Source organism: Caretta caretta, chromosome 6 (genome assembly GCF_965140235.1).
Source record: "Caretta caretta isolate rCarCar2 chromosome 6, rCarCar1.hap1, whole genome shotgun sequence".
In the NCBI taxonomy this organism is placed as follows: Eukaryota; Metazoa; Chordata; order Testudines; family Cheloniidae; genus Caretta; species Caretta caretta.
In genome coordinates, this window is record NC_134211.1 from 128,815,900 (window position 1) to 128,843,437 (window position 27,538).

Below are 27,538 nucleotides of genomic sequence, written 5' to 3' on the forward strand. Positions count from 1 at the left end.
GAATCTCCTTTCTTTGAGCTTTTTAAGATCAGGCTTGACAAAGCCCTGGCTGGGATGATTTAGTTGGGGATTGGTCCTACTTTGAGCAGGGGGTTGGACTAGATGACCTCCTGAGGTCCCTTCCAACCCTGATAGTCTATGATTCTATGATTGGTAGGGCTATCGAAAAGGCTCCTTGAAACGATGCCATGAAGAAATTGTTCATTATTTTAAAAATACTTCTTCTTTCACTATTCATATAAACACTTTGCCACCTTGAGACTGAGATCTGGAACCTAAACAAAGAATTTCCCCCTTTGTTGTGTCTGCACATTGGTTTATTGCTTTACCGTTGCTTGTGAGTACTGAACGACAAGCACAGATTTTTACCATGAATAGAAAAAAAAATCTCATTGAAGCATTTGTCTGTGGAAGCCCATGGGATTTATGCAGGTCAAGTGCGGCAAACAAGGCCCAGCGGTGTCAGATGAATGTAAAAAAATTGTTCAAGGTGCTTAACAGCTCTGGTGCTGAGTAGCCTTACACTGAGAGAGAGAGACTGTGTGTGTGTGTGTGTTTGTTTAAAGACTGAACTTAACAATTTCCATTCTGGCCTTCTTCTAGGTTTCTACATGTACATTGAAACTTCACGCCCGAGGCTGGAAGGAGAAAAGGCCAGACTTCTTAGTCCCTTTTTCAGTGTAGCCCCTAAAAACCCTTATGGAGTCACCAACACTGCATATTGTTTTAGTTTCTACTATCACATGTACGGACAGCACATAGGTGAGAGGAACCCGACAATATTGTCAGTTTTGGTGTAGGGCAAATTACAGGAGAAACTGTGGTTTTATTAATGGAAAACAATAACACACACATCTTACTGAAAAAGGAAAGGTCAGCAGCATCTAAATGTTACCCCTTTGTACAGCACCTAGCACCATGGGGTTCCGCTCCGTGACTAGGGCTGCCAGGTGCTATGGTAATACAGAATATAATAAGACGTGCCAATTAGCACCTTCATCACTTTGGGCTTGTTCAGCACAGCCCACACTTGGGGGCAGTAGAGAACCACTCCATTCAAAGCATGGGGCAGCAGCAGGAACCCCTTCTAAGTGCATGTGAATGTGGCTTTGAGAAAGGAAATTTTCAAGTATTGCAGAGAGAAAGGGCTGTAAGCACTTTGCTGGTACTACACCAGTATTTTGAGTCCCCTGCTGTGAGGAGGCGAGGGTCGGGGTCACTTGATTATCAGCTATAACTCTCTTCTGATGGCTATTGTAACATCCCAGAATGGATTTCTACAGGCTGGTCCTGGCCCTTGGTGAAAAATCAAAAGAAACAGCCAAAAGTAGGTTTGGTTTTTTTAATGACGTACATGCCATATCTAAAGGACCCTGGTGTATCTCAGTGATATATATTTATGTGTTAAGAAGGCATAAGCAACAGCCGGCGCGTCTCTCTGGATCCCAGAAACCCCATATAAGTGAACAGAGCATCAGAATGTGTCTGAATGGATTTCTAGCATCAAGCTGATTTCAAGTTTATGTTGCCGAAATTACATTTTTCGGGGCAAACCCCTCCCTCTGATGCATGGTAGTGGCTCCTTTTGGACTCCCCTGCCTCCCTCCAGGTAGGATTTAGCCCTTAAATAAAGCAGAGGAGTTGAATGAGTTTTGTTAGTTGCCACTGTAAGATGAACCATTTGGAGGCAGCTCCAAGGCAGGTCTTCAGTCGGAGCTTTCTTTGTAACGGCAAGGGTTAGTCGGGTTTAGTGAGTATCATTCAAAAAAACCTAAAATCCCATGGGAAGCTGCTGATGGTATTTGGCAGTAAAGGATACAGTGAGGCCATATAAGTAGCCAGCATTTTCCAAGGTAATGGTAGGGTTGAGTACGGTGTCAACTTGACATCCCTTTGGACTCTTGTCCAAAGCATAATCACATCATGGGTCCAGCCTAATGTATCAGGGGAAGTTTCCATGTCTGCTCAATCCTTGGCTTCTCTGCTGAGACTGTTAACGGGAGTGCAGTGTGTGCTAATTGCAACAGGAGCAAATTCTGCCATCTGCACAGCTGCCCAACCAAATGGCAGAGGATTCCCAGCACCACAGTTGATTGGTGGTTGTAAGCCGGGGGGGGGGGGGGGGGTTGGTTTGGCCATTTTGAAAAATGAGTGAGTTTAGTGCTCTTCAGGAGGAGAGAGAAATAATAGCACGGTCTTGGGTACCTCTGCAGCGCAGCCAGCCAATCACGCTCCCATTGGTACAATGGCCAAGAGGGAAAAGGGGAGCTTATGTGGAGAAATGAGGGCTGGGTATGAGATTACCAAATCCATTGTAAGGTTAGGCTAAAGCCTAGCTCCCAAGAGAAAAGCAGGCATGGAATTCCCTGTCCTGTCACAATTAGGTTTGGAACTAGGGTCTATGTTTCTAATCGTACTCCCAAATATGTGTTGCTTTTAACTGTGAACCATATGAGAAGTTCCTGTCAGATCAGACAGAATTAACCCTGAGAATGCTCACATCCTCCTAACTGCCAGCCCAAAGAGGATGCACTCTGAATATTCACCTTTTCGAGGGGTTAACGTTGATAATCCCTAAAAGTACAGACAGAAGACCGTTTGTGTCTCTTGTCTCTGCAAATGGCTGCTCATGTGGGCTCTTTCCTGTGAGGTGCTGAGCTCCTGTAACTGCAGCTCCCGTTCAATGGGAGTGTAGAGTGATTGGCATGTGGCAGGTTTGGGCCACAATAATATTTTCATACGTTTGTAACTGGAGCAATGAAGTGGCACGCGCTCTTTAAGAAGCAGTGCCAGGGCTAACGTACCACAGGTTTTCACAAGTGGTGCAGTCGGTCTGTGTCCTACATCACCTTATTTCCAATCTATTTGATCTACAGCAGCCTCTCAGTGTGGTACCGCGTTGTTGGGGGAACAAGGAATAAAACAAAGAGTCACCAGGGACAGTCTGTATTTAGTGAAAGACTGCCAAACCAAAATAAAAACAACACTGTACAAGAATACTGCCTGACAATCACTATTTCAGTAAAATAGTGTTCAATGGATGCCACAGAAAAGCTAATACAGTCATTAAAGCTTCTCTTCACCTTCAACAAGTTAGCCCAAGAGTTCCCATGCTATAAAACCATCCAAAGCATAAACTTCTCTGATTTATTTTTATGCAAAAATGTATCATGTCTCCATTGCAATTTGTATTATCTGCTCAAGGGTCACTTGGCTGCTCATTTTCCTGTCTGTCAGAATTGTTCTCCGTTTAAAAGAAAAGTTCACCAGGGGTCAGTTTTTCAAAACAAGTCTTGCATGCAGTACTTGTGGTCTTTTGCAAGTATGCACAGCCATGACTGGCAGCAAGTTATTAATTTCAAGAGTAGGCGTTTACTGCAGGTTGAATCTATCAAACTTGCAAATGCATTTGAGGCTGACAAAAGTAGGTGTGTGTAAATAAACTCAAGAAGCTGCCAGATTGATTGAGAAGGCCTGCACATAGCTGGTGAAGTAATGCCTGTTCTTTTAAGCAAGAGGGCTCAAAAGATGTAATCCACATGTCATTAGTTTGAACTACATGACAGGAGTTTGGCAGAGGTATGAATGATCTTGCATTTTGGCATCCTGTATGGCCTAAATAATTGAGTGTGGTAATCATCCTGCAGTACCCACCCAGCTGTATGCCACAATCTGTATCTCCCAGCACTAGTGGATAATACATTGACACAGAACATCGGTGCATTGCTTGCTATTGGCATTATTTTGGATCTTCATGAAAAGTAAGATTATATGTAATAGTTTTCTTTAATCTAGCATAAATTTAAATTCATGCTGTGACTACTCATAGGTGGGCTGGCTTTTCTCTAATGTATCTCTAGTAGTTGTTTGGAAAGCGCCCAAGCCTTTAGGGTACCACACTCTCTTCCTGCAGTTCTGCTCAACCCTGTGCTAAGCAATCCACATCTCCTTTAACTGCTCCCATGCCTGCAGTTCCTGGCAACTTATCTCACTCTTCTAACTGGCTGCTCCAATTCTGCTCCATTTCCCTGCCCTTAAGAAAACCTCACTTAGAACCTCCTTTCTCTCCCGGTTTCACTTTAACTTCCTGCTTCCCTTCATCTCTAACATCCTGGAACATGCACCTACTGTCCTCTTATTCCCTCCAATCGGGCATGTGCCTGGAACCTGCCAGCACAAAACTCACTGCACTTTCCTTTCTTTGCCTGCTCTAAGGGTTTCCACTCCCTATTCATTCTTCACTACTGCTTTTAACACTCTAAGCCATTCTTGTCTGCTCAAGACCTTCTCTTCACTGGGAGCCCATAACTCTGAACTCTTCCTTGCTGACTTATATGTCAGCATTACCTTTGGTGGATCTTCCTCCTCCTGGCTCCCCCTCCACCCTTCTTTCCAAATACTGCACTCATCCAGTATTCCGTCCCCCCTTCTAGCCCTCTGATTCTTTTCTTCCCACCCATGCCCCTGGACTATGAAGCCTACCCACTTCCCATCCCCACTCTCTTTAAGCTACCATACTCCTAGCCAGCCTGAAATCTCTAACAATGGATGTTCTTTCTGCCTAGCCTTGGAGGCTTCTTCATTTCAAATCTTGCACCAAGGACCAGTGAGGAAGCAAGCAAGAAAGGGGGAGAATTATTTGAGCTGAACTGGCATGAATCTTACAAGAGCTTCCCATTCAGTTTGGAGCTGGTTCTTATTTCACAAGAGCCAGGCGACCCTTCCCCAGTGCTGAGCCCTGGTTGGCTCATCTGACAGATGGTGAACATGTGTGGAACCTGAACGACTGCTGGCCCAAGCTTCCCACATAGCTTCAGAAACAGCAACAGTGCATGCCTAGTACCTGCCACACCCTAGTTCTGGATGTTGGTGGGTCCTTCTAGCTGAGTTGCCCTGCCCTCTGCATGTTTGAAAAGAGCCAGGGTGTCCCTCTAAAATCCATGTCTCCTCCCCACTGCTTCTCTCTCTTCCTTTCGATTGAAAAATCAAATGCTACAGTGTAAAAAAAAAAAACGCACCACCCGTTAAGGTACTGAGGCCCATTCAGATTTGCACCCAGTTTGAAGGTAAGGTGGGAGCCTAATTCTTGGTGCGCCTGTGTAAACATCAGCTGCAGGCACATTTACTGCTTCTTTTTACGTCTGTCAATTTCATTCCATTTTTTGTTGTTTTTTATAATCTAATCTTGTGTTTTTCAAGGCCATGAGTTGCACTAGGAACCAGAACTTTGTGTGACTTTGAGCTGTGTCATTGTGCAGGTGTCTCTTACAGCAGAGGTATATTTGTAAACTTAACTTGTACTTTGCGTTCCCAGGGTGCTGGATAAATTATATAATTAATGTTCCAGGGGACATGTTTTACTCAAGGCTTTGCTGTTCGTTGCATCCCTAGAGAACAGTGGCTTTTGAGAGCTTTGATGCTGTGAACTTTTTCAAATCAAGGCAAAAATGATTTTTTTAAAAAAGGCTGATATAGAAAGGACGCCTCCAGGCAGCAGGAGATAGCTGTTTCTGTTGGGAAGCACATGAGAAACATGCACCGGGTCTATGAACTTCATGACTTCTTTAATCTTGCCAAATTCTATGTGACACTTATGATTTTGTCACTTCCAACAGCAGGAAAAAAACATGTCACATTCCTATTCAAAGACCGAATGAATAAAGTATACATAAGGGAGAAGTAGGGGTGTGATGGCACCCTGGGGTACAACCTGGATCTGTGGGACCTCTGTGCTCCCTTAACTTTCCAGCCTTGGCTCTCTCACACAATGCTATGCCAGTGAGGAGCAGCAAAACTCCTCCAGACGCTGTGATCATTCAGCCATCAGCATGTGGAGCCCCACACCCAGTGAAATTCCAGGAATGCTCCTTGAGCCACTCATGAATTATACAGAGAGAGGCAGCAGCCAATCATCTCAGCCTTGCACTGCAGAAATGTACCATCTTACACTGCTCAAGTCTCCCTTGGACAGTGCAAGTTCATTAATAAGTTTGCCACTTCAAAGGAAAGTGGACATGCACTAGCCTTTGTCGTCTGAGCTGAGCTTCCCCAAGCACTGCAACCAAACACACACTGTTTTAGCTAAAATATAAAACAGATTTCTTAACTACAGAAAGAGAGATTTGAAGTGATTGTAAGTAGCAGACATAGAGATCAAAGTTGGTTATCTAAGAAATAAAAAGAGAAATGCAGCCTAAATTCTAACTTAGACTAAGCAAGATTGGAATCAAGCAGTCTCTCACCCTAACAGACGTTACAGGCAGCCCACAGTTCTTCAATACACAGACTAGGACCAGTCTCCCTAGTTCAAAGTCGTCTTCCAGAGGATCTTCCAGGAGTTGAGATGGAGCCGGAGGAGGAAAGGCCAAGTGATGACTTCACAGTCCCTCTTTTATACTTTCGTCCATCTGCTGGACAGATCCTTGCACTGATGACAGTCCCCATTAGTCAGACTGTCCCCATCTGTGTAGGTACCTGCCCTCTCCAAGCAATCTCTCAGAGAGTGGATTCTTCTTGATGGGCCATTAATGTCCATCTGGCCAGTAATAGCGGCTCCTTTGTCCTGACTGAAAAGCTGGCTGTGGTGTCTCCCAACCTCACAACATACTTCAGTAGGACATATAGCAAAACTTCATAACTTCACGTACAATGACGACACAGACCATCCAACAGGATATTAAGGTTCAACAGATCAAGACTTTTAAAATGATACCTCACAAGCCATGCGTTGTATAAAGCCTATAATCATATGACAGTGGTGAATATGGGGCTTCCAGGGTGCTACTTTGAGGTACAGTGTGTCACAATGGGAAAGGGGCAAATGCCTAAGGGAGGGGTTGAAGCATCAAGGCAGACTGTTACCTGTAGCAAAGAGTGTCTGCACTGGAATCTGCACACAGCTGAACACTATTAACAAAGAAACTATCTGTGCAAAAGAACCAAACTGACTAACGTTGTTACTGGGTTTTTTCATAGGAAGCTTGAATGTTTACCTGCGGTTAAAGGGACAGACCACGATAGAAAATCCAGTATGGTCTTCAAGTGGGAATAAGGGACAACACTGGAACCAGGCCCGTGTTAATATACACCCCACCACTTCATTTCAGGTAAGGCAGAGGAGAGTAAAGCTATCTGGTGCATGCACTGGAAATAGAGCATTCTCTTTGGCACTGATGGGGGAAATCAAGCAAGTGTCCTGTTTACATTTCTGCTTTTTTGACACAGCATTTCACAGCTTCATTTCAGCTCTGAAAGCTGCTTTCTGGACAGATAATTGCTTTCCCTCTTGTAAATAGGTGCAGATCACAGAGATTAACAATGCATATTTAATGTCAGAATACCAACCATTAGCTGGAATAGTAACCTGTTTTCAGCTGGGAATGGTGCTATCAGTTTATGTAAAACATGTTTTTTTTCAGCTGAGCAACTTGAATAGAAAGTTTGCTTCATGTGTAATTTGTCTGGGGACCAAGGAGCAATACACAATCAGATCCCTAGAAATTTATGCTCTCGCCACAAAAAAATAAATTATCTCTGAATCTTTGGTAACAATTAGGTGACAAAGGAACAGTATTCCCTGTAGAAAATTCCTGACTTTGCAAAGATACACACAGCATTCATTAGACTTACACAGCTTGCCGCAGGTTTTCACAAACTTTGTGCTTGATTTGATCATGAGATATGTACAGACTTCTGCAAAAAATGTGTGGTTTTATGGGCCCAACTCTGCTATCCATACTCATGAGGATGAGCAGTTGGTGACATGAATGGGCCCAGTGAACTCAGTATAACTGCTTGAGTAAGAAACTCCTCTCCAGCATAAAAGTAGCACAAATGAACCTTATATCTTTAAAGCTATCCTACTCGCCAAGGATGATTAGGCACTATTGTTCTGGGCTCCAAAACGTATGCACCTCCAAGTCTGCTAACCTGAAAACATGGATTGGCAATTACTACTGATCCTGACCCTGAATTTTTCATTTCCAAAGTAAAGGGCAACAATAGAAGGAAAGTTATTTGATGCCCATGCTCCTAGAGGCTGTTCCAAGCATATAAAAGGCAGCATGGAAGACGCTGGGAAGAAAACAATGAGAGAAGGATGACATGGAGGAGGTGGTAAACTAGAAAATGTGGACAGAGCAAAGACTGTGGGGACTGTCTCCATATTTGCTCACCCAGTATCATCTATGCTTATTAAAGGTTTCAGGAATCTCTACCCCCAGATTAGAGACCCTACTCCAACCTTAGACCTCAACCTGCTACTCAGATATCTGATGAGATCTCCATTCGAACCAATGGCAACCTGTTCTCTGCTCAGTTTATCTATGAAGATGTCCTTTTTAGTAGCCATCACATTGGCCTGTAGGTTTGGGGAGATTGGAGCCTTGATGGCAGATCCCCCCTTTACAGTTTTCTTCAAGGACAAAAGGTCTTTACGTCAAAACCCTAAATTCTTACCTAAAGTTCTATCGGAGTTCCATCTTAACCATTCCATTCATCTACCAGTGTTTCTTCCGAAGCCACATAGTTCTCTGCAGGAGTCCTGTTTTCATATATTGGATGTTAAAAGGGCTTTGGCTTTCCGCATTGATAGGACGAAGCATTTTGAAAAGTCACCCAGGCTGTTCATCTCCTTCATGGATAGATCCAAGGGGTCCATGATCTCTGCTTAGAGACCATCAAGATGGCTATCTGGAGGTACTGTCATTTGTTATGATGCTCTTCCTCCACAGCAGGTAATAGCACATTTGATCACATCACAAGCAACACATCATTAGTTAAGAACGTCTCAGTATCTGATATATGTACAGCTGCGACTTGGGCCTCATACACTTTCAAAGTATTTACACTTTACTCCCTGCCAGTCCGATGCAGCATTTGGTACTTAAGTACTATCTTCGGTTCTAGTCTCAATTCCAAAGTCACCTGAAGTGCAGAACCCATGGCGCGGGGACTACTCAAAAAAGAAGAAAAGGAAGTTACTCACCTTGTGCAGTACCTGGGGTTCTTCAAGAGGTGTCCTCCTGTGGTGCTCCACTGCCCGCCCTCCTTCCCCTCTGCTTCCGACTGTTCTCTACGGGATATGAAGGAGGCGGAGAAGGAACTGAAGGAGCTTTGCCCAAGCATGCCTATACAGCCTTGGTGTCTGGCATGAGGCGGTAGAGGGAATATGCACAGGCCAAACTGCTAATGGAAACTCTCTAATCAAGGGCTCGGGAGGCACATGCGCACCTGAAGTGGAGCACCCAGAGGGATTCATATCGCAAAAACCAGCAGTTACTGTCTTCATGTCTGTCGTAGAGTTTTATATTGCCACCACCACCATATGCAAATGCCTTTCATGTAATATCAATAGCACTAGCCACGTTCCTAGTGGGTTTCACTGGGTCTCTGACTCTTCTCTCTTTTTAGGTTACACCTCTGTGTAGAGTTTTTTGTTTGTTCTTGAGTTAGCTCGTTTTCTTTGGTTGATTTGATTTTTACAGGGTTTTTTTATTTGTTATATGAAAAAACCTAGGCCCAGGAAGACAAGTAAAAGAAATGTCATATTTACGTCTGGTCAAAACTTTTCCGTCTCAACTTTTTTTGAGGGAAACATTTTCCACTAAATTTAATTTTCACAGGGAGTGCTTGCTTTTCTTGAAATGTTTAGTTGGAAAACCTAAACAGTGAACATTTTCAGTTTTTGACCCCCCTCACCTCCCAAACTGCAATCTACAAAGTTTAAATGCTCAGTTAGTGATTGCATCTGTTTTAATGTGACTTTGTTTTGCACCTGGGCAACCTGTGCCAACTAGCTTTGTGCCGTGTTGTTGTAGCTGTGTTGGTCCTAGGACATTAGAGAGACAAGGTGGGTGAGGTGATATCTTCCATTGGGACAACTTCAGTTGGTGAGGGAGTCAAGCTTTCGAGCTTACACAGAGCTCTTCTTTAGGTGACTTGAAGCACTCTATATAGTTCCAAAGCTAGTCTCTCTTGTCTTTCACACAACGCACAGTCAACCTGTGGAACTCCTTGCAAGAGGATGTTGTAAAGGCCAAGACTATAAAAGGGTTCAAAAAAGAACTAAATAAATTCATGAAAGGCTATTAGCCAGGATGGGCAGGGATGGTGTCCCTAACCTCTGTTTGCCAGAAGCTGGGAATGGGCAACAGGGGATGGATCACTTGATGATTACCTGTTCTGTTCATTCCCTCTGGGGCACCTGGCATTCGCCACTGTCAGAAGACAGAAGACCGGGCTACATGAACGTTTGGTCTGACCCATTTTGGCCGTTCTTATGTTCTCACCAACAGGAGTTAGTCCAATAAAAGATATTACCTCACTCACCTTATCTCCCTAATTTACTGCTTTGGAAGTTATCCAAAGCCAGGCAAGATTTCATCCTTCCAACATCTAATTAGGCTTATAAACCTCTGTTGTGATTTAGTCCAGAATAATGAGCACGATTCATTTAATTCTTCAGAAACAAATGGATATTTTACATTAAAGGATGGATCTGTCAATAAATAAACAAATAGCACGCACGCACACACAAATAAAGTGAATTTTAGTGTCTGGAACAGACTGACAGACTGTGAAAGATGGACAGACTGCCCTGGGGAATTAAATGCTTTGTTTCTCCACAGAACAGATACAGCACAGGGGTTGCCCAAGGCAAGCACTTAAGCTGCATGTCATCTCTAGGGTTATGGATGTGGCTTCGTTTTCATTCCCATCAGTCCATGTCCTCTGTATTTAGCCCCCTGACAAGGATGCCAGTAATGGTAGCTTTTTTCATTATTTTGACTTTCGGCTACTAGAAACAGGCTGAGAACATCATCATCTTAGACCCAAATGAAATGTTGGCAAGAAACTCCAAAGCTGGCTACAATAGTTACTTGGGCCCTGGGAATAAAAGAAGGCCAAGAAGACTTAGGGCTTGTCTACACTGGCACTTTACAGCACTGAACCTTTCTCGCTCAGGGGTGTGAAAAAGCACCCCCCTGAGCGCAGCAAGTTTCAGGGCTGTAACGTGCCCCTGTAGGCAGTGCCCCAGCTCTGGGAGCTGTGCCCCCCGTGGAGGTGGTTTTTTAGAGCGCTGGGAGAGCTCTCCCCCAGCACTCTGCTGTGACCGCACTTTAACATTGCCAGTGTAGACTAGCCCTCAGGATAAAAGATGAGCCCCACTGCATCATTCCTTCCAATTAAGGATGCTCTCTGAGCATGAACATTTAGATCCAGGTTGAAATCTTTGCCAAGCTTGGGGGCGTTCGGACGTGGGATTTTGAGTGGGCTGGTTTCTACTTCTATTCAGGAGTCTCTCCAGGGAAGTACGCCCCGCCTGACATCTATTGGAAAAAGCAACTAAAAGCAAAATCCCCTTTGAGGCTCCCTGGATCGATGGGAAGATATAAGGCATAGTTTCCATTTTACTTGTCAAGAAAGTAAAGCGGCCTTCAGTATATTTGTAAGCCCTGCTATTCTTCTGCTTAAATGCAGCATTTCTAACAACAGCTGTGTAAAATTACATGGGCACAGATAATAGCTTTTGCTAGAGACTGGTAGGGGATTGTGATCATCTGGCACATCCTGCAAGTAACTACGAGCTGCACACTAGACTGCGCTTCATGCATTGCCAATACTCTTCTGCTGTGATTTGTTTGGAGCCAGTGGCCAACCTGGCTAACAGGGAACCATCTTTGAAACCTGTGCAGCTTCTTGCCAAAAGCAGATTTTAATTAAATGCAACCGCTTGTATGTTTGTTTATAGAATTCTTGGTGTCTTGAAGCAGTGCTTGTCCTAACCAGGAGAGATTTGATTTTAAACCCGGTTGATAGGTTCTGTACAGCCTGCCAAGAGAGGGAGGTGAGCAGCACGTTGAGAAAAGAGGAGAAAGATATTTTCCTTTCAAGCTGAATACTTTCCATTATAAGTGTTAGAGTGGGGGAAATGTGATGAGAGGGTAATTACCGGAAACACTGTTTTCAGACAGTGGGCTAAAAATGGAAACCTTGCTGTTCTCCCAATTACTGTTCCTGGTTACACTAATGCCTGCCTTGTTACAGTAATTAACCTACAATATCACACTTCAGTAAAATAACGATGGAGTCATCCACTACAAATGTGCTGCTTTCCAGTTTATTTAGCATTGCGAGCACAGAACTTGCAGTGTGACTTAAGGCACGCCAGTCAGCTTTTAAATACATCCCCGAGTCCGGCCACTCTACCGCTGTAGTGTCAACAACCTAGAGCAGTGCTTCTTAAGCTCTCTGATGTGGGGGACTGGCAATTTTTTTTTCCAATGTGCGTGCAGACCGGCAGCCGATGGCTCGTGGACCGGCACCGGTCCGCGGGCCACCACTTTGAGTAGCACTGGCCTAGAGGGTGAATTTGGCTTAATACACGTAGGACATGTGTCTACTGCTGACGGCATGAGTAACGCGATCAAGTGGAATAAAGAAAGTAAAATCTGCCTCTACACAGCATAATGTCTTGCGATCTGGTATTCTGGCACATCGTAGTGCTTGAATGTTATTTATATGGTAATGTCCATCCATGCGTGGTGCTGAGCACCTCTTGCGAGATGCAGTGCACTGCTTCACTGGGTATTGAGGACTTGCTGGACATTTGTAATGAAAGCTACTCATTCTAACTGAACAACACCGACTGAACTGTATTCATGAGCAAAGAAAAGATGGAACCTGTCAAAAGAACTTTGATAGGCTCAATCCTGTGCCCTATTAAATCACTGGTAAAACTGCTGCTGAAATCAGTGGCAGCAGAATCCGGCTAAGTGTTCTCTATAATCGGTACTGTAACTAAATTATTACTAAATGTAATGTATTACTCCAAATAGAATTAAATGTCTTCCAGTTGTTAATTTCTGTATCAGTGCCACAGTGTTTCCATATGATGTGCTTTGAATTTCATACATATATTGTAGTAGATGAAAGTTTAAAACTTGTCATCTCTGTTAACTGAAAGCATTTCAAAAGGATAGCTGTGTGAATTTGATTGCTTGCAAAATAGGGGTTGCATAATTCCCTTCACCTTTACAGAAAGATTTTGAAGTTTGCTATTGGATACATTTTCTCATGTTTCTGCAGTACTGTAGTAATCCTTCATTAATAACTGGCATTATGGCAAATATTAGTAACTACCTTGCTACAGGCCAGACATCTCCAAACTGGGATAACTTTCCTCTCCAGCTAAAGTAATACAGATTTCTGCCTCTAACTGTCTCACAACGTTGCTCTCTTTTTCGTCAACCACATACTGTCCTTGGTTGGCAATTACCATTCTCATATTCTGAGAACACACTGGACCACGTCTGATTTTTTTTTCTCAAGGTGCCCTGAAAACAAGGGGAAACATCTACACTGGAGAACTGCTAACCATCACAAGGATGGGAATAGCCTCTCGCTATTCATCGTTGAGCTAGGATCTGCTCATTTCCTTCACCAAAGCAATAATGGGAAGTGCTGTTGACACCCAGTGCTTCCTGAGAGACCAGGCTCCTCTAGTGTATGAACCTGGGAAAAACCATGATGGACATATGCCGCAATAAGCAGTGGTGCTGACGTAGTCTCAGTCATGTCCTCCAGTGACTTGCAATAAATATTTTCTCAGGCTTGTCTTAGGGGGCTAGTCATCATCCAAACAGACTCTGGCAGAACCCCAAATGAAAGAGAGAGTGGTGAATGAGTGTCCATGTGACTCTCTGGAACCTCTCAAAAGGAAAGTCTAAATACAACACCAGCCTGTTCCAAAGTTTCTCTCAGACTGGGGGTAATGACCACCAGGGGCAGTTTGCAAACAGGTGCGAGGGGGTTAAGACCACCCTGTCCTTTCCATATTGCTGAGTAGCAAGGGGATCCCGGTGTGATCCCAGCTAGATGAGATGAGTGTCGCAGTATGGAAATGTGATCGGTGGAACGGGTTTGGGAAAAGTGGAGAACCACTGATCTCATCTCACCCAGGAGTTTCTTTGAACTCTGTCTAATTGACGCACCCTCATGTCTTCCCCGGAACAAGGTCACGTGCAATAATAAGTTGTAATGCCAAGAGACCTCCAGCAGAGGGCAAACTCATGTTTAAGCCAGTCGTATAGATAGCAGACGCCTCCCTTTTTTCATGGCACATTATCTGAGATGCCTTCACTGTATGGTGCCAGACGACCATCACGCCTGTACTGTGTGGTGCCAGACTACAATCACGCCTTCACTGTATGGTGCCAGACGACCATCACGCCTGTACTGTGTGGTGCCAGACTACAATCACGCCTTCACTGTATGGTGCCAGACGACCATCACGCCTGTACTGTGTGGTGCCAGACTACAATCACGCCTTCACTGTATGGTGCCAGACGACCATCACGCCTGTACTGTGTGGTGCCAGACTACAATCACGCCTTCACTGTATGGTGCCAGACGACCATCACGCCTTCACTGTGTGGTGCCAGACGACCATCACGCCTATACTGTATGGTGCCAGACGACCATCACACCTATACTGTATGGTGCCAGACGACCATCACACCTATACTGTATGGTGCCAGACGACCATCACGCCTGTACTGTATGGTGCCAGGCGACCATCACGCCTGTACTGTGTGGTGCCAGACGACCATCACGCCTGTACTGTATGGTGCCAGACGACCATCACGCCTTCACTGTATGGTGCCAGACGACCATCACGCCTGTACTGTATGGTGCCAGACGACCATCACGCCTTCACTGTATGGTGCCAGACGACCATCACGCCTGTACTGTATGGTGCCAGACGACCATCACGCCTTCACTGTATGGTGCCAGACGACCATCACGCCTGTACTGTATGGTGCCAGACGACCATCACGCCTTCACTGTATGGTGCCAGACGACCATCACGCCTGTACTGTATGGTGCCAGACGACCATCACGCCTATACTGTATGGTGTCAGACGACCATCACGCCTGTACTGTATGGTGTCAGACGACCATCACGCCTGTACTGTGTGGTGCCAGACGACCATCACGCCTGTACTGTATGGTGCCAGACGACCATCACGCCTTCACTGTATGGTGCCAGACGACCATCACGCCTGTACTGTATGGTGCCAGACGACCATCACGCCTATACTGTATGGTGTCAGACGACCATCACGCCTGTACTGTGTGGTGCCAGACGACCATCACGCCTGTACTGTATGGTGCCAGACGACCATCACGCCTGTACTGTATGGTGCCAGACTACCATAACGCCTTCACTGTATGGTGCCAGTCTACCATCACGTCTGTACTGTGTGGTGCCAGACGACCATCACGCCTTCACTGTATGGTGCCAGACGACCATCACGCCTGTACTGTATGGTGCCAGACGACCATTACGCCTTCACTGTATGGTGCCAGACGACCATCACGCCTATACTGTATGGTGCCAGATGACCATCATGCCTTTATTTCTATAGTGCCGCCCATTGAGGGACGTGGGTGCTATGCAGCAGACGAGCAAATGTCCAGTCTTGGGATGACATGCTGTGCTGTCATTGGTTGTTGCTGAGGTGTTTTGTTTTGCGGGGGGATAGAGTTGCTCCCTGGAACTAGTCGCTGGTGTTGGGCTGAGGCTCCTAAGAGACAGAATAGCCCTGCATGCTGTACCAGGCCTGGTGTATACTTGTAAACAAAGCAAGTTACAGTTAACATATGCCTAGACTCTGCACTAATGATTTCTCCGTTACTGGGATGCTGGCCTGCAAGCTCAACAGGTGTATGTACATTACTGAAGGCACATCGAGAGTCATGAACTACAGCTCTTTAATTTAACCACATTAATTTGTGTCTGTGAATAGAGCTGAATATTTTCTATTTGTCATGAATTCCCTGCATTGCTAATTGTATCGTATTTATTTTTTGCAGCTCATTTTTGAAGGGATCCGAGGTCCTGGCATAGAAGGTGATATTGCTATTGATGATGTATCAATTGTGGAAGGAGAGTGTATGAAAGCAGACCAGCCAGCCAACAGTAAGTGGGTCCTCCAGACAGTGTGATGAGCTGTCTAGATACTTATGCCTCTCCCCATCGCTGTAAATGCGAGCCATGTTCTAAACCAGACCCTGTGGTGGAGAAAACAAAACAATATATTTCCCAGTGAAGATGGAGATTTTTAAATATTACCTTGGAACCACAATCTGGAGCCAAAATATATCTATTCAAATATGAAAATGCATGACATTTTTTTTTAAATGTAATGGCAGCAAAGAGAAGGAAAACCAAATGGGAGGCAGGCAGGACAGGACCATGAAGTTGCACTCTGGTGTATAGCTAGAGAGCATGTATATAATGGCACTGGTCTATATTAAAGGAATACTAGTTCTCCTCATATAGAGCCAGATTCTGATAGCCACCATCCCATCGTTCCATGCCTTACTCTATAGGTCTCCATTTGAAGTCAGTGGAATTGTTTGCGGAGTAAGGTACGACTGTACTGAGGTCAGGATATCAGAATCTGTCCCCTAGACAATAGACATTTGGATATTAATAACATACTTAATTTTAAAAGTGTATAGATCTCCTTTTCTTTTACAATGAATAAACATTGTGTGTGTGTGTGTGTGTGCATTTGAGTGTGTGCGTATATATTTATTTGTTTTATTATTATTATACATAAAAATCTCCATTACCCTACTTATAAATCTGACTGATTAAAGGGAGGGAAGGAGATAGATAGATAGATAGATAGATAGATGGATGGATGGGAGGGAGGGAGGGATAGCATTGGCCTTCTAAACCCAGGATTGTGACTTCAATCCTTGAGGGGGCCATTTAGAGATCAGGGGCAAAAATTGGGAATTGGTCCTGCTTTGAGCAGGGGGTTAGACTAGATGATCTCTTGAGGTCCCTGCCAACCCTGATGTTCTATGATTCTAGAGATAGATATTATAGGCTCACAACTATGCTAAAAGAATTTTAAGGTTGCAAAGCCAAACACTCAAAATTTAGGAAATTCCCAAATGTAGGCTGCCTGTGAAACCTTAATTCACACACACACACCCCAGGCACACACTTTGTGCATAGGTTTCTATGATACAGTCTTTAATTATATGATCACTTACTATTTTTCTCACAAGACCTGTGACTTATTCAGTGCCCAGGATTGACCTTGGTCCCCTTATTTATCAATAAATATCATCCAGTTATCCCAACAGCTCTGGAACTTTGGTGGAAGTGGGAAGCCCACGAGACTCTGTCACTCTCCGTGGCCTTGCCCCCTGCTCCTCCTCTTCTTCCCGAGGCCCCACCCCCTGGCCCGGCTGGAAGTCGGAGCTGGGCCATGGTAAGAGTCACGGGGCAGTGTGGGGAGTTCTGGACCCTCCACCTGCCCTGGGCAGCAGGCCAGGGTTCCCAAGAGCAGACTCCAGCCCATGACCCTGCCCCCCTGGGGCACACCACCCAGGGCAGGTGAAGGGTTAAGGGCTCCCCACAGTAGCTTCCCTGGTGGCTCTTACCACAGCCCAGTTCCGACTTCCAGCCTGGCCAGGGGGCGTGGCCTTGGGGGGAAGAGGCGGAGCAGGGGCGGGGCTCCTGAGAGGGACCGGGTCTTTTGGAAAGCACCAGGAAGAGGCTGGCACCACCAGCAGGGGCTAGATTTTGCAGTGGGGGAGCTGCTTTCCTCCCACATTGTGAAGCGCAGTCCCTCCCAGCGCCATTCTGGTCCCCTGCCCCCCAAACTATGTCCATGTTAAAAAGCAGGCGGGCATGGCCCTTGCACTTTTAAAAGTGTGGGGGGGGGCAGAGGGGTGGTGCCGGCACCCCTGAGTTATCCTGTTCCCCAGCCTCTGCATTTTCATATGGGATCTTTCAATCTGTGCAGTGTCAGTGTGCCATTTACCCTTAGGTGGTAAACTCTTGATTCTCTGATTGTTAATTCCACTCTTTTTCTCCCCCACTCTTTGTAGATTTACGAGCAGGTGCTGTTGGGACATTAGCACATATATGGCTTTTTCCAGTGATCCTCCTCATGTCTGTCTTAAGTCATCAAAGGTGACCTTATCCTGGCAGAGGCTATGAAAGATTCACCAGGCATTGGCATGAAGAAAGAGTCTTTGTAAAATGGACATTTAAAAACAAACTACCAAAGATTCCTCCACTGACTGACTCAAAACATTAAAATAAATAAATAAAAATTAAAAAAAAAAAAAGCACTGGGGATAAAAGGCATCATGGGAGCGTAACTGGCTCTGAACCACATGTGAAAAGCGAGCTGGCGTAAAAGAGACCTTCAGGTGCTTTTGTGGTCTATAAGAAATACGGCGTCATCTGGTTGAACTCTGAAAAAAAGACCTATAGAAATCCTTGTCAAAGCACAAAGTCATGGCTGGTTTTGTTTCAAATGAATAGTTTGCTTGTTACCATGGAAACCTAATGGCCTGCCAAAAAAAGAGAGTGAGCGAGAGAGAGAAACAACACCTCACTGTAAACAGGGTATATGAAGAGCTGGCGTTTATTTTCCCTTCAAGAAGGTTTTTAGTATAGAATTCAATAAATGTAGGCCCTTTCACCTTTGGGTGTCACCTCCCCTAGAAAATAACCCTCGATCAAAGATGTTTAAGACATTTATGTTTCATTTTTTCATGGCTATGCTAGATAACTGTATGCTGTCTCCTTTTGCATGCATTATTATCCAGGGTGTGTAACCTGGGATTACATATGACACGGGCTTAAACGAGTTTGCTTGCAGCCACTTCAACACCCTTCCTCCCCAGCTAAGTCATCCGTTCCAATGAAGTGAAGAAACCAAACCACCGTCTTTTATAAATTGCCATGGAAACCAAGTGCCTTCAATGAAACAAGCCTGATTAAAAACAAACAAAATCAACACAGAAGCTTGCGCTGCTAAAATGTGGTTTGTGCAAACTGTTTTCTAAACAAACCACAGAGCCGAAGTGTGCAAACAGCAGGCAAGGAGACAAAGCCGCTTCTGGAGAAGGATGGACCAAAGTTGCTGCGTAAGACCCTTTCAGACGAGATACTCCAGACGGCCATGGCCTTTCAGCTTATTATCCATTAGAAAATAGCTTCCTTTGGTCCTGGACACGGGAGCAGTACTTCTTTCTCCAGATGCTCAAGTGGGTCACCAGAGAAACAGGTTGTTAAGATGTACTTAGTGCAGCAGCTGGTAAAACACAAAAGGGATTGTCTTACTCTAACCTCCATTTGAAAAGAAATTGGCCCGAGCTTTAGAGAGACGAGAAGGTGTGTGTGTGCGATTGCAGTGCATACAAAATAACACAAAAAGGGGGCCGCCAACGCACAGGGGGGCCTGCAAATCTGGCTTTATTCAAAACATGGATGGTATAATGCCTCTGCCCGTTAGTCAGACTCTCTGCAGATTGTGAAACATTATTTTAGCATAATTAAAAAAAGACACTTTTACAAAAAAAAAAAACAAAAAACAAAAAACAACAACCTGTAAAAATGATTTTGAGCTACCTGAGTACCTACCATACCTTTAACCGGCCAGTTTTCCAATGCATTGTAAATTTCCCTTATACAGTGGGTTATGAAAATTTGAAGACCTTTTCCCTTAAATTATCTCCGCTTTTAACTTCATTTAAAAAAGACTTTTGTCTCAAGATGATGATGATGATTTTATGATATGTTCAACACCCTAGGATTAAAAACCTGATATGCAAGTAATTGGGATACAAATATTAAAAACAACAACGACAAAATATAACATTTGCAAATATTAATATAAAAAGCACAACAAGATGCAGTAAAACAATTACAAGGCTTGATTTTTTTTTATTCTGTAGAAAAATGTTTGTGCAAATTCAGTAATTCAACTGAAGAGATAATTTTACAGCTATGTTCAATAAAGCCTCTTTCCAGGTAAGGTATGCTAAGTGGTATGCGTGTTTGTTGCGCTGTGTGCACTTATTCACGAAAAGGTGTAAGCGAGAGTTGCTTTCTTGTGTCGTAATCTGTCACTGTCTGAATCCATAATACTACATGGTGTCAAGTATCAGGGGGTAGCCGTGTTAGTCTGTATCCACAAAAAGAACAAGGAGTCCGGGGGCACCTTAAAGACTAACAGATTTATTTGGGCATAAGCGTTCGTGGGTAAAAAGCCACTTGATAATGCCTGCATCTGTAATTTTCACTCCATGCATCTGATGAAGTGGGTTTTTTACCCAGGAACGCTTATGCCCAAATAAATCTGTTAGTCTTTAAGGTGCCCCCGGACTCCTTGTTGTTTTCATAATACTACATGACGTTTAGGGACAGGGATTTTCCAAGGGTACTGCCAACTATCTACTTGTAAGTGATTTCACTTGTTTGTAATATGCTAGTCCTATGGGAGTGCCTGAGTGGGAGTCCACTTGGAAATCAAGTAGGAGTTTTGAGCATGGATTGACATGTGGTTGGGGCCTTTTATGCTTTTTCAATAAAAGACATTTCCAGCTAGCAAGCATCAGCATTAATTAAGGATGGGAGAACAATAAGAACTTGCACCTGGTATCTTTTGAGGTTCAGAACAGTTCTGATAATGTTAAGAACAAAATGTTCACATACGTCTCCCCTTTCTGGTTTCATCTAGAAGTCAAAGTAGTGACATATCACCGGAGAGGATTTTTCTCTCCATATTTTTGGCATGGCTGTCTTTGGAGAGAACCTGCCTTGCAAGATTTCCAACCCTGTTTCCAGAAACATTATTTCAAGCCCATCTGAACCTTTTGCAGTTCCCCCATCATTAATGTTTAGGTACTGTATGTCAGCTGCCATCGTGAAAGCAATACGACTCACATTTGGACATTTTTCAGTCTGAGCACCAGCTTCAGTGGTCCTCTCATCAGAGAGGTCGCAAACACTTCCCAGGGCTGTCCATGAAGACTGCCAGCAGAGGGACCAGAAACTTGGCTGGTATTTCAGCTAGTACAAAGGGAGCTATCCATATTCATATCAGCTGAGGATCTGGCATGTTGTTTTCTGGTTTATCCTTCACACTAGATTGCTGTCAATCCTTTTGCTGTTTTGTTTTATAAAATCCAGACTGTTTTGCTCTCTGTAGATTGACTGTGCTCCTTTAAAAGTAAAACATGAGCCCTTCCCTTTATGTTTGCTACTTTTCCTCTAATTCATGACTGCTAAAACCAGACCAAAATACAACTGAAATCTGGAGGCCTGTTCTTCAGCACAGGAAAGCAGAAGTATCCTGGAAGCTGCTCCTAGCATCGTACACTAAGCAGTCATAGCGTTGTGTGAACAGCAGCAGTCCGTGACGTTGGCTGTCGTAAGTAGTGAGAATAATGCGGAGAGAGAATTTGGAGAGGCTCTTAAAATGCCCATTCACATTCAAACGGTTTTGATCAAGATAGTTGGCAAAAAATGAGGGGTTTTTCTTTGTTGGGATTGTAAAGCAAAAATACAAACAGATTTGCACCTGCCAATTTTAAAATGCATTGAATGTTTATTAAAATGTTCTGGTTTAACAGCCCCAGACACCAAAGTCCTCTTGGTAGTTCCAGTGCAGTGTAAATACAAACTAAGTCACCTTCCCCGCACTACCCTACACCTTTGTCTTAGCTTTGACCTGCAGAGGTCAACTCTTGGGGTGAGAGGATTTTCAATCCTTGCTTCTGGTCTGGGCGCAAAAGAGAACACCAGTTAGTGCGGATCTTCTTGTTCATTATTTACTTGAGAATAGACTGGACTTGTATTTGTGTTTCCAGTAAGCCACTGGAAAACCAACGAAATGGCAAAGACGTTGGGTTATTGTGCAGACGCAGGATACGCCTGAAGTGGGGGCTGAGCAGTGAAAGGTGCTGTATCTGATTACCCAATTTCCTGAGCCATCTAATCCTGTTTCTGATGTATTTTTAAATGACTCATGAAAATGAATTGTACAAATGTCAACTCTGCAAAAATGTCAGTTCATATGTAATGTTTCTATTAAAGAAAAATGGAGGAAGGTGGGGAGCAAAGTTTGGATAATAAACTCCCCTTGACTTCAGTGAGAATGGCTACAAGAGCGTGTCCTGACTGAGCCTTCTTAGCATTCACCATTCGCTTTCTCCTTTTATACCCAGCAATGGCACCATAACCTGCATCTTTTCTAAAAAGCGTAGTTTGAACATGAAATCCTAAATAAAATGATCAAGTTATTTGATCTCACTATGCCAGCCCAGCTCTTCCCCTGCAGGCAGCTTTATCCAGGGACACCCGCTTTTCTCATGGGGAAACAAAAGAACATAGGCTAAGTAGGGGCAAATTACTGCAGAATAAATTGCAAATACACTGCATCTCGCTACCTACAAAATTGACTCAAGCCAGCTAAATTAATTAGACTCTAAAGGCATGGAACTGCTCCTCATTAGAGCAGGTCGAAGAGACTGTGTGTAGTGGGATAAAAATAGAAAATTTAGCTACCCTATGGTTAGAGGATAGGTTCTTTGCATTCAACCCGCTTTATATCAACCAAGCCTTTTTCAGAACAATTTTCAAATGCATATAAATCTGAAACCCACAATAATGCTCAAGCACAGAGGTCTCTCTCCTGAAATGTCCATTAGAGACCTTGGAAGAGGAACTGCTTGGTCAGCTGGATGTAAATTAAACTGCAGCTGAAAGTCCTCAAGCCATTAACGGGGCTTCTTACAGCCTTCCATGTACACATGCAATTTCCCTCTCGCAACTCGATGGGCTTCTGTCACCACTTTGTTTCACCAGCCTTCCTCCAGTGAGTCCATTTGATTTGTAACAGAGTTGGTTAATCAAAATTCCATACTCTATAAGCACCACCTATCAGCTAAAGCATTGCCTCATTCCTCACATTAAGGCCTTGTCTCTGCTACACAGTTCTGTGGACAAAAGTCAGGTTTGTCTGATGAAACCATGGTGATGTACACACAACAATGCTCCTCCTGCTGGTTTAACTCCCGTGCTACACCACCAACATAATAAAACCACCGTGATGAGCAGCAGAGAGCTTTTGGCGTCAAAGTTAGAGTGACGCACTGTCAGTGTAGATGCGGTTCTTGCTTACGTTGCGCTGCGTGGCATCCAGGAGGTTTCCCACAATGCCTATCATGACCACTCTGGTAAGCAGTTTCTACTCTATTTCCCTGCAGCCAGGTACACAGGCATGCACCCCTCCCACTTTAAAGCCCTGGGAATTTTTGAAATTCCACTTCCTGTTTGCTATGTGAGCTTTCTGCAGCAAATGCCCTCCCACCTGGAGCACGCCGGAGTTCTTGGATCTGCTGGGTCTGTGGAGAGAGGAGACTGTGCAGTTGCAGTTCCAATCCAGCTGTAGGAACTTTCACACCTACAAGCAGATTGCTCATGGCATCAGTGAGGAGGAGCACAAAAGGGACAGGCAGCAGTGCCGTGCTAAGATCAAGGAGCTGAAGCAGGCCTACCAGAAAGCAAGGGAGGCCAACTGTCACTCTGGTGAGGCACCAAAAACATGCTGCTTCTACAAGGAGCTTCATGCCATCCTCGGCAGCGACCCCACCTCCACCACCAAGAGTCCCATGGATACTTCACAGGGGCTGGAGGCAGCGGCCAGCAGAGTCAACCCCAAGGATGAAATGGTGAATGAGGAGGTCGAGTTGAAGGAGGATGTAGGACAGGCGACATTCTCGTTGGGTGGCATGCTGAGCCAGGACCTTGACTTCAGCGGGGTCTATCCAGCCCCGGCATTCCGGCTCTGGCGTGCCTGAAGCAGAAGATGGGAGTGCTGATTAGTACCCATTTTGCTTTAATCCTGCACGGTTACATGAGGTAGCTGTTACATGAGGTGTCCTTTAGTATGTTATATGGTGTATGTGGGAGAAGGGATTGTTCGCCTGCTCAGTGGGGGGCCCTGCAGAAAAGTTTGTTCATGCACACCAAGATCTCCTGGGAATCCTCCATAGAGATCTGTAGGAAACTTTTCTGCAGATACTCTGCAAGCCCTCTGCTGAAGGTTCCTTGGCAGAGCTGCTTTGTTTCTTCCCCCATGGTAGGAAACTTTGCCACCCCAATTGGCAATTACTTCTGGAAGAACTGAAGCAGCATATGGACCAGGTCTGAAGCATGCAGGAGATGCACCCTTGCATCCTCGATTACTCACAGTAGTGAGATATTAGCTTAGATCACCCCCGCCTGTGGAAAACAGTCCCCTTCTGAAATCACCCAGACCCTTTGTCCCATCTTGCACAGCTCTTCTGCCCCCCCCAGTCCAAACTCAGCATGTTTAGTGCTCTGGCCAAGCTGCATGCTTGCCAAGGGAAAGTGAGAAAGAGGTGTATGTAACTTTTATTATTCAAACCTGTGAGTGCACCCACAATACTGACTCTGTGAATTGTTTCTTTTACTTCTGCAGATGTGCCCCTGAAGGCCAGGCTCCAGCAAACCAGCAGAGCGCCTCCGTCAGATAAGGAGATGAACGAGGAGGAGTCAGGAGGGCACATTTTGTGAAGTGCTGCAATCCTCAGATCAGGCCAATAGTGAGCACAGAACTCAGAGAGAGAATAAATGAAAAACTAGAAATGGATAGCTAGGAGAGGAGACTGGGCCAGGGGCTCATCATAGAGGGTCAGAACCAGGTGATAAAGCTCATGGAGGACCAAACAGAGATGCTGAGGTCCCTAACTGCACAGCTGGCAGAACACGTGCATGCTCGACTCCCCCTGCAGCCCATGCCCCTTTGCCTTCCTTGCCCTCCCCAAACACATTCCTGACCCATTGCGGTGCTCCTTGCACTCCACCTCTGGGGCCATTTTCCATAACAACAGCTGGACTTACAGCTGTGAGATCCTCACTTCAGAGAGTGCTGCTCACTGTCATGTCCCTCGTAAGAAATGTTAATCTGTGTATTGCTGTTTAATAAAAATTTAGTCTTACCAAGACAGTGATTCTTTATTTGTGACCTTCATAGGGCAGTTGCAACAGATACATTCATACAAATTGGCAAATCAGCACATTTGCAGACTACAATTAACGCTCAGGCAGGAATCATTACAGGGGTCATTCAATGTGGCAAGTAAACAATGGCTGGCTCAATTCATTACAGAAAGACACATTACTGGGGCTCATTGTCAAAATTCTGCTTCAAAGCCTTCCTGATTCAAATAGCCCCCTGTTGAGACTCTCTCATAGCCCTAGTGTCTGACTGCTCAAAATCAGCTGCCAGGTGATCCAGCGCAGCACTGCTTCCCCAGGGAAACTTTTCCCCCACTTTGGCTTCACAAACGTTATAGACAGCACAGCAGGCTGCTATGACCATGAGAACATTTTCCTTTTTGAGGTCTAACCTGCCAAAAAGGTAGCTCCAGCGACCCTTTAATCTGCCCAGCACACATTCTACAGTCATTCTGCCCCTGTTGAGCCAGTTGTTGAATCACTCCTTGCTGCCGACAAGGTTTCCAGAGTACGACTTCATGAGCCACAGCAGTAAGGGGTAGGCTGGGTCTCCCAGGATCACTATGGGCATTTCCACATCTCCTGTTGGAATCTTCTGGTCTGGAAATAAGATGCCTGCATGCAGCTTTCTGTACAGGCCAGTGTTCCTGAAGAGCCATGCGTCATGCACCTTCCTTGACCATCCCAAGTTGATGTCAGTGAAACGACCTCAGTGATCTACCAGCACCTGCAATACCATAGAGAAGTCACCCTTTCTGTTGATGTACTCTCTCATGAGATGGTGTGGGGCCAAAATGGGCATATGCCTGCCATTTATCACCCCATCGCAGTTAGGGAATCCCATTGCTGCAAAGCCATCCGCTATTTCCTGCACATTGCCTAGCATCACAGTCCTTCGTAGCAGGAGGTGATTAATGGCCCTCCACGCTTGCATCACTGCAACCCACATGGTGGCCTTCAAACTCCAGACGGATTTGCGACTGACCAGTAGCAATCTGGAGTTGCCAGCTTCCACACAGCGATTGCCACATGGTTTTCCACTGTTAGCACAGCTCTCATTTTTGTGTCCTTGCGCTGCAGGATCAGAGCGAACTCTGTACAGAGTTCAAGGAAGGTGGTTTTGTGCCCTTTAAAGTTCTGTTGCCACTTTGCATCATCCCATACCTGCATCATAATCCAATCCCACCACTCGGTGCTTGTTTCCTGAGACCAATCGCGATGGTCCACCATGTGCAGCTGCTCCATGCATGCCAACATCAATCTTGAATTGTTTCCATGGCACCCAGCTGGGCAGGTACCACAAATTCCTAGCTCATGAAACACTGCAGCATCGGCTGCGTTGTGTTCATAATGTTTATCACAAGACTGGTGAGCAATTCAGGATCTATGCTTTCAGGCAGAGATGGCAGGTGCAAAGTTTACAGGGGCAGTTGAAAAATGGTGCAAAGTACAGTTTGAAGCCCTGGGAACTATGGGGTGGAGAAAACTGCATCATAGGATCCACCCACATTGTTAGTATATAGGTCTGTTTGTCCTTTTTGATACTCTTATACCAAAATGTGTAAACAAAGTCAAACCCAAAATTCTATCCCAGGCTAACAAAGACACTGTGATGTTGCTTCTGCCTAGTCAGCTGGATTTGTTAGTACAATGGGAACAGATTAGAGCCGTGAAAGTGTTACTCAGAGCACACTTTAAGATTGCCTCAACCTCTATCTCAAGGCAAAGTCAAGCAACCAGTCAGAAGGGGCAAAGGGACTTTGTGGGAAGGTATAAAATACTAAAAGACCAAAGAACTGTCCATCCCTGACTGGAGCACAACCTCAATCCTTACTCCTCCCGTGGGGGACAAAGAGGTGGGATGAAGACCCCAGACCCAAAATGGAACAAGACCCTAAGTTGTAAGGGGAGGGACTGTGGGCCTGCATTTCAGGTATAATTATGCCTCCTGAGGAGGGGGGGACGGGACACTGGGAAACAAGGCTCTGCAGCATCAGAATTATGGACACGCTTGCTGGAAACTAACCCCAATAAACATTGCATTGTCTACACTTTGGACTTCTGCTCTCTGTCTGTGTGACAAGAACTAGGGGAGAGGGTGAAGGGAAAGCCCTCTAACACACATGATGCACTGCAATCATTCCCAGAACTCCTCGTGGGTGAAGGTGGTGATTTGCACCATAGGATAGATACCCACGGTGCACTGTTCTCTCTGTCAGAGCTAGAGCACCAAGTGTGAACGCTCTCCGCCGACACAAGGAGTGTTGTGTGAACATGCACAAGTGATGTAATTACAGTGGTTTATGATCGTTGTCGATGTAACTTAAGTTAACTTAACTCTGTAGTGTAGACATGGCCTTATCCTTACGTCTCTTATTTCTTAAGCTCTGTAAAATCCCAGTTTTGTGGTGAAAGTCCTGGCCCGGCACACAGTTAAGATTCTTCCCTCCCTTAAAGATGAAGGCCAATTTCGCTGTATTTTAGGAAGGCTCATCTGAACTTTTTTCTAATTTAAAAGGACTGTTGTACACCACCTCCATTTCTAAAGGGAATCCCTTTCCCTCAGACTAATGGGTTCTCAGTTTTGAATTAGAAAAAGCATTTGATTTGATAGACCAGGGCTCTCTCTTTGCTGTTGTGAGAAACAGAGCTTCAGCTGGACTCATA

General features: G+C 44.9%; 1 protein-coding gene across 5 annotated transcripts in view; it reads left to right on the top strand.

The window, feature by feature from the left end:
- The window catches only part of MDGA2 (MAM domain containing glycosylphosphatidylinositol anchor 2), a 691,558-nt gene extending 669,565 nt beyond the window's left edge, over positions 1-21,993 (top strand). For 4 of the 5 annotated variants that reach the window (XR_012669127.1, XR_012669125.1, XR_012669126.1 and 1 more), the window contains 5 exons: positions 604-762; positions 6,976-7,106; positions 15,880-15,985; positions 17,920-19,855; positions 21,122-21,993. Coding sequence is in view for 1 of the 5 variants with exons in the window: in XM_048853669.2 (XP_048709626.1) it covers positions 604-762; positions 6,976-7,106; positions 15,880-15,985; positions 17,920-18,008 (485 nt within the window). In the remaining 4 variants the exon portion in view is untranslated. Of the gene's footprint in view, positions 1-603; positions 763-6,975; positions 7,107-15,879; positions 15,986-17,919; positions 19,864-21,121 lie in introns of those variants that run through there. The other variant, XM_048853669.2, reaches the window with a different exon arrangement.
- Positions 21,994-27,538: the final 5,545 nt, after the last annotated feature.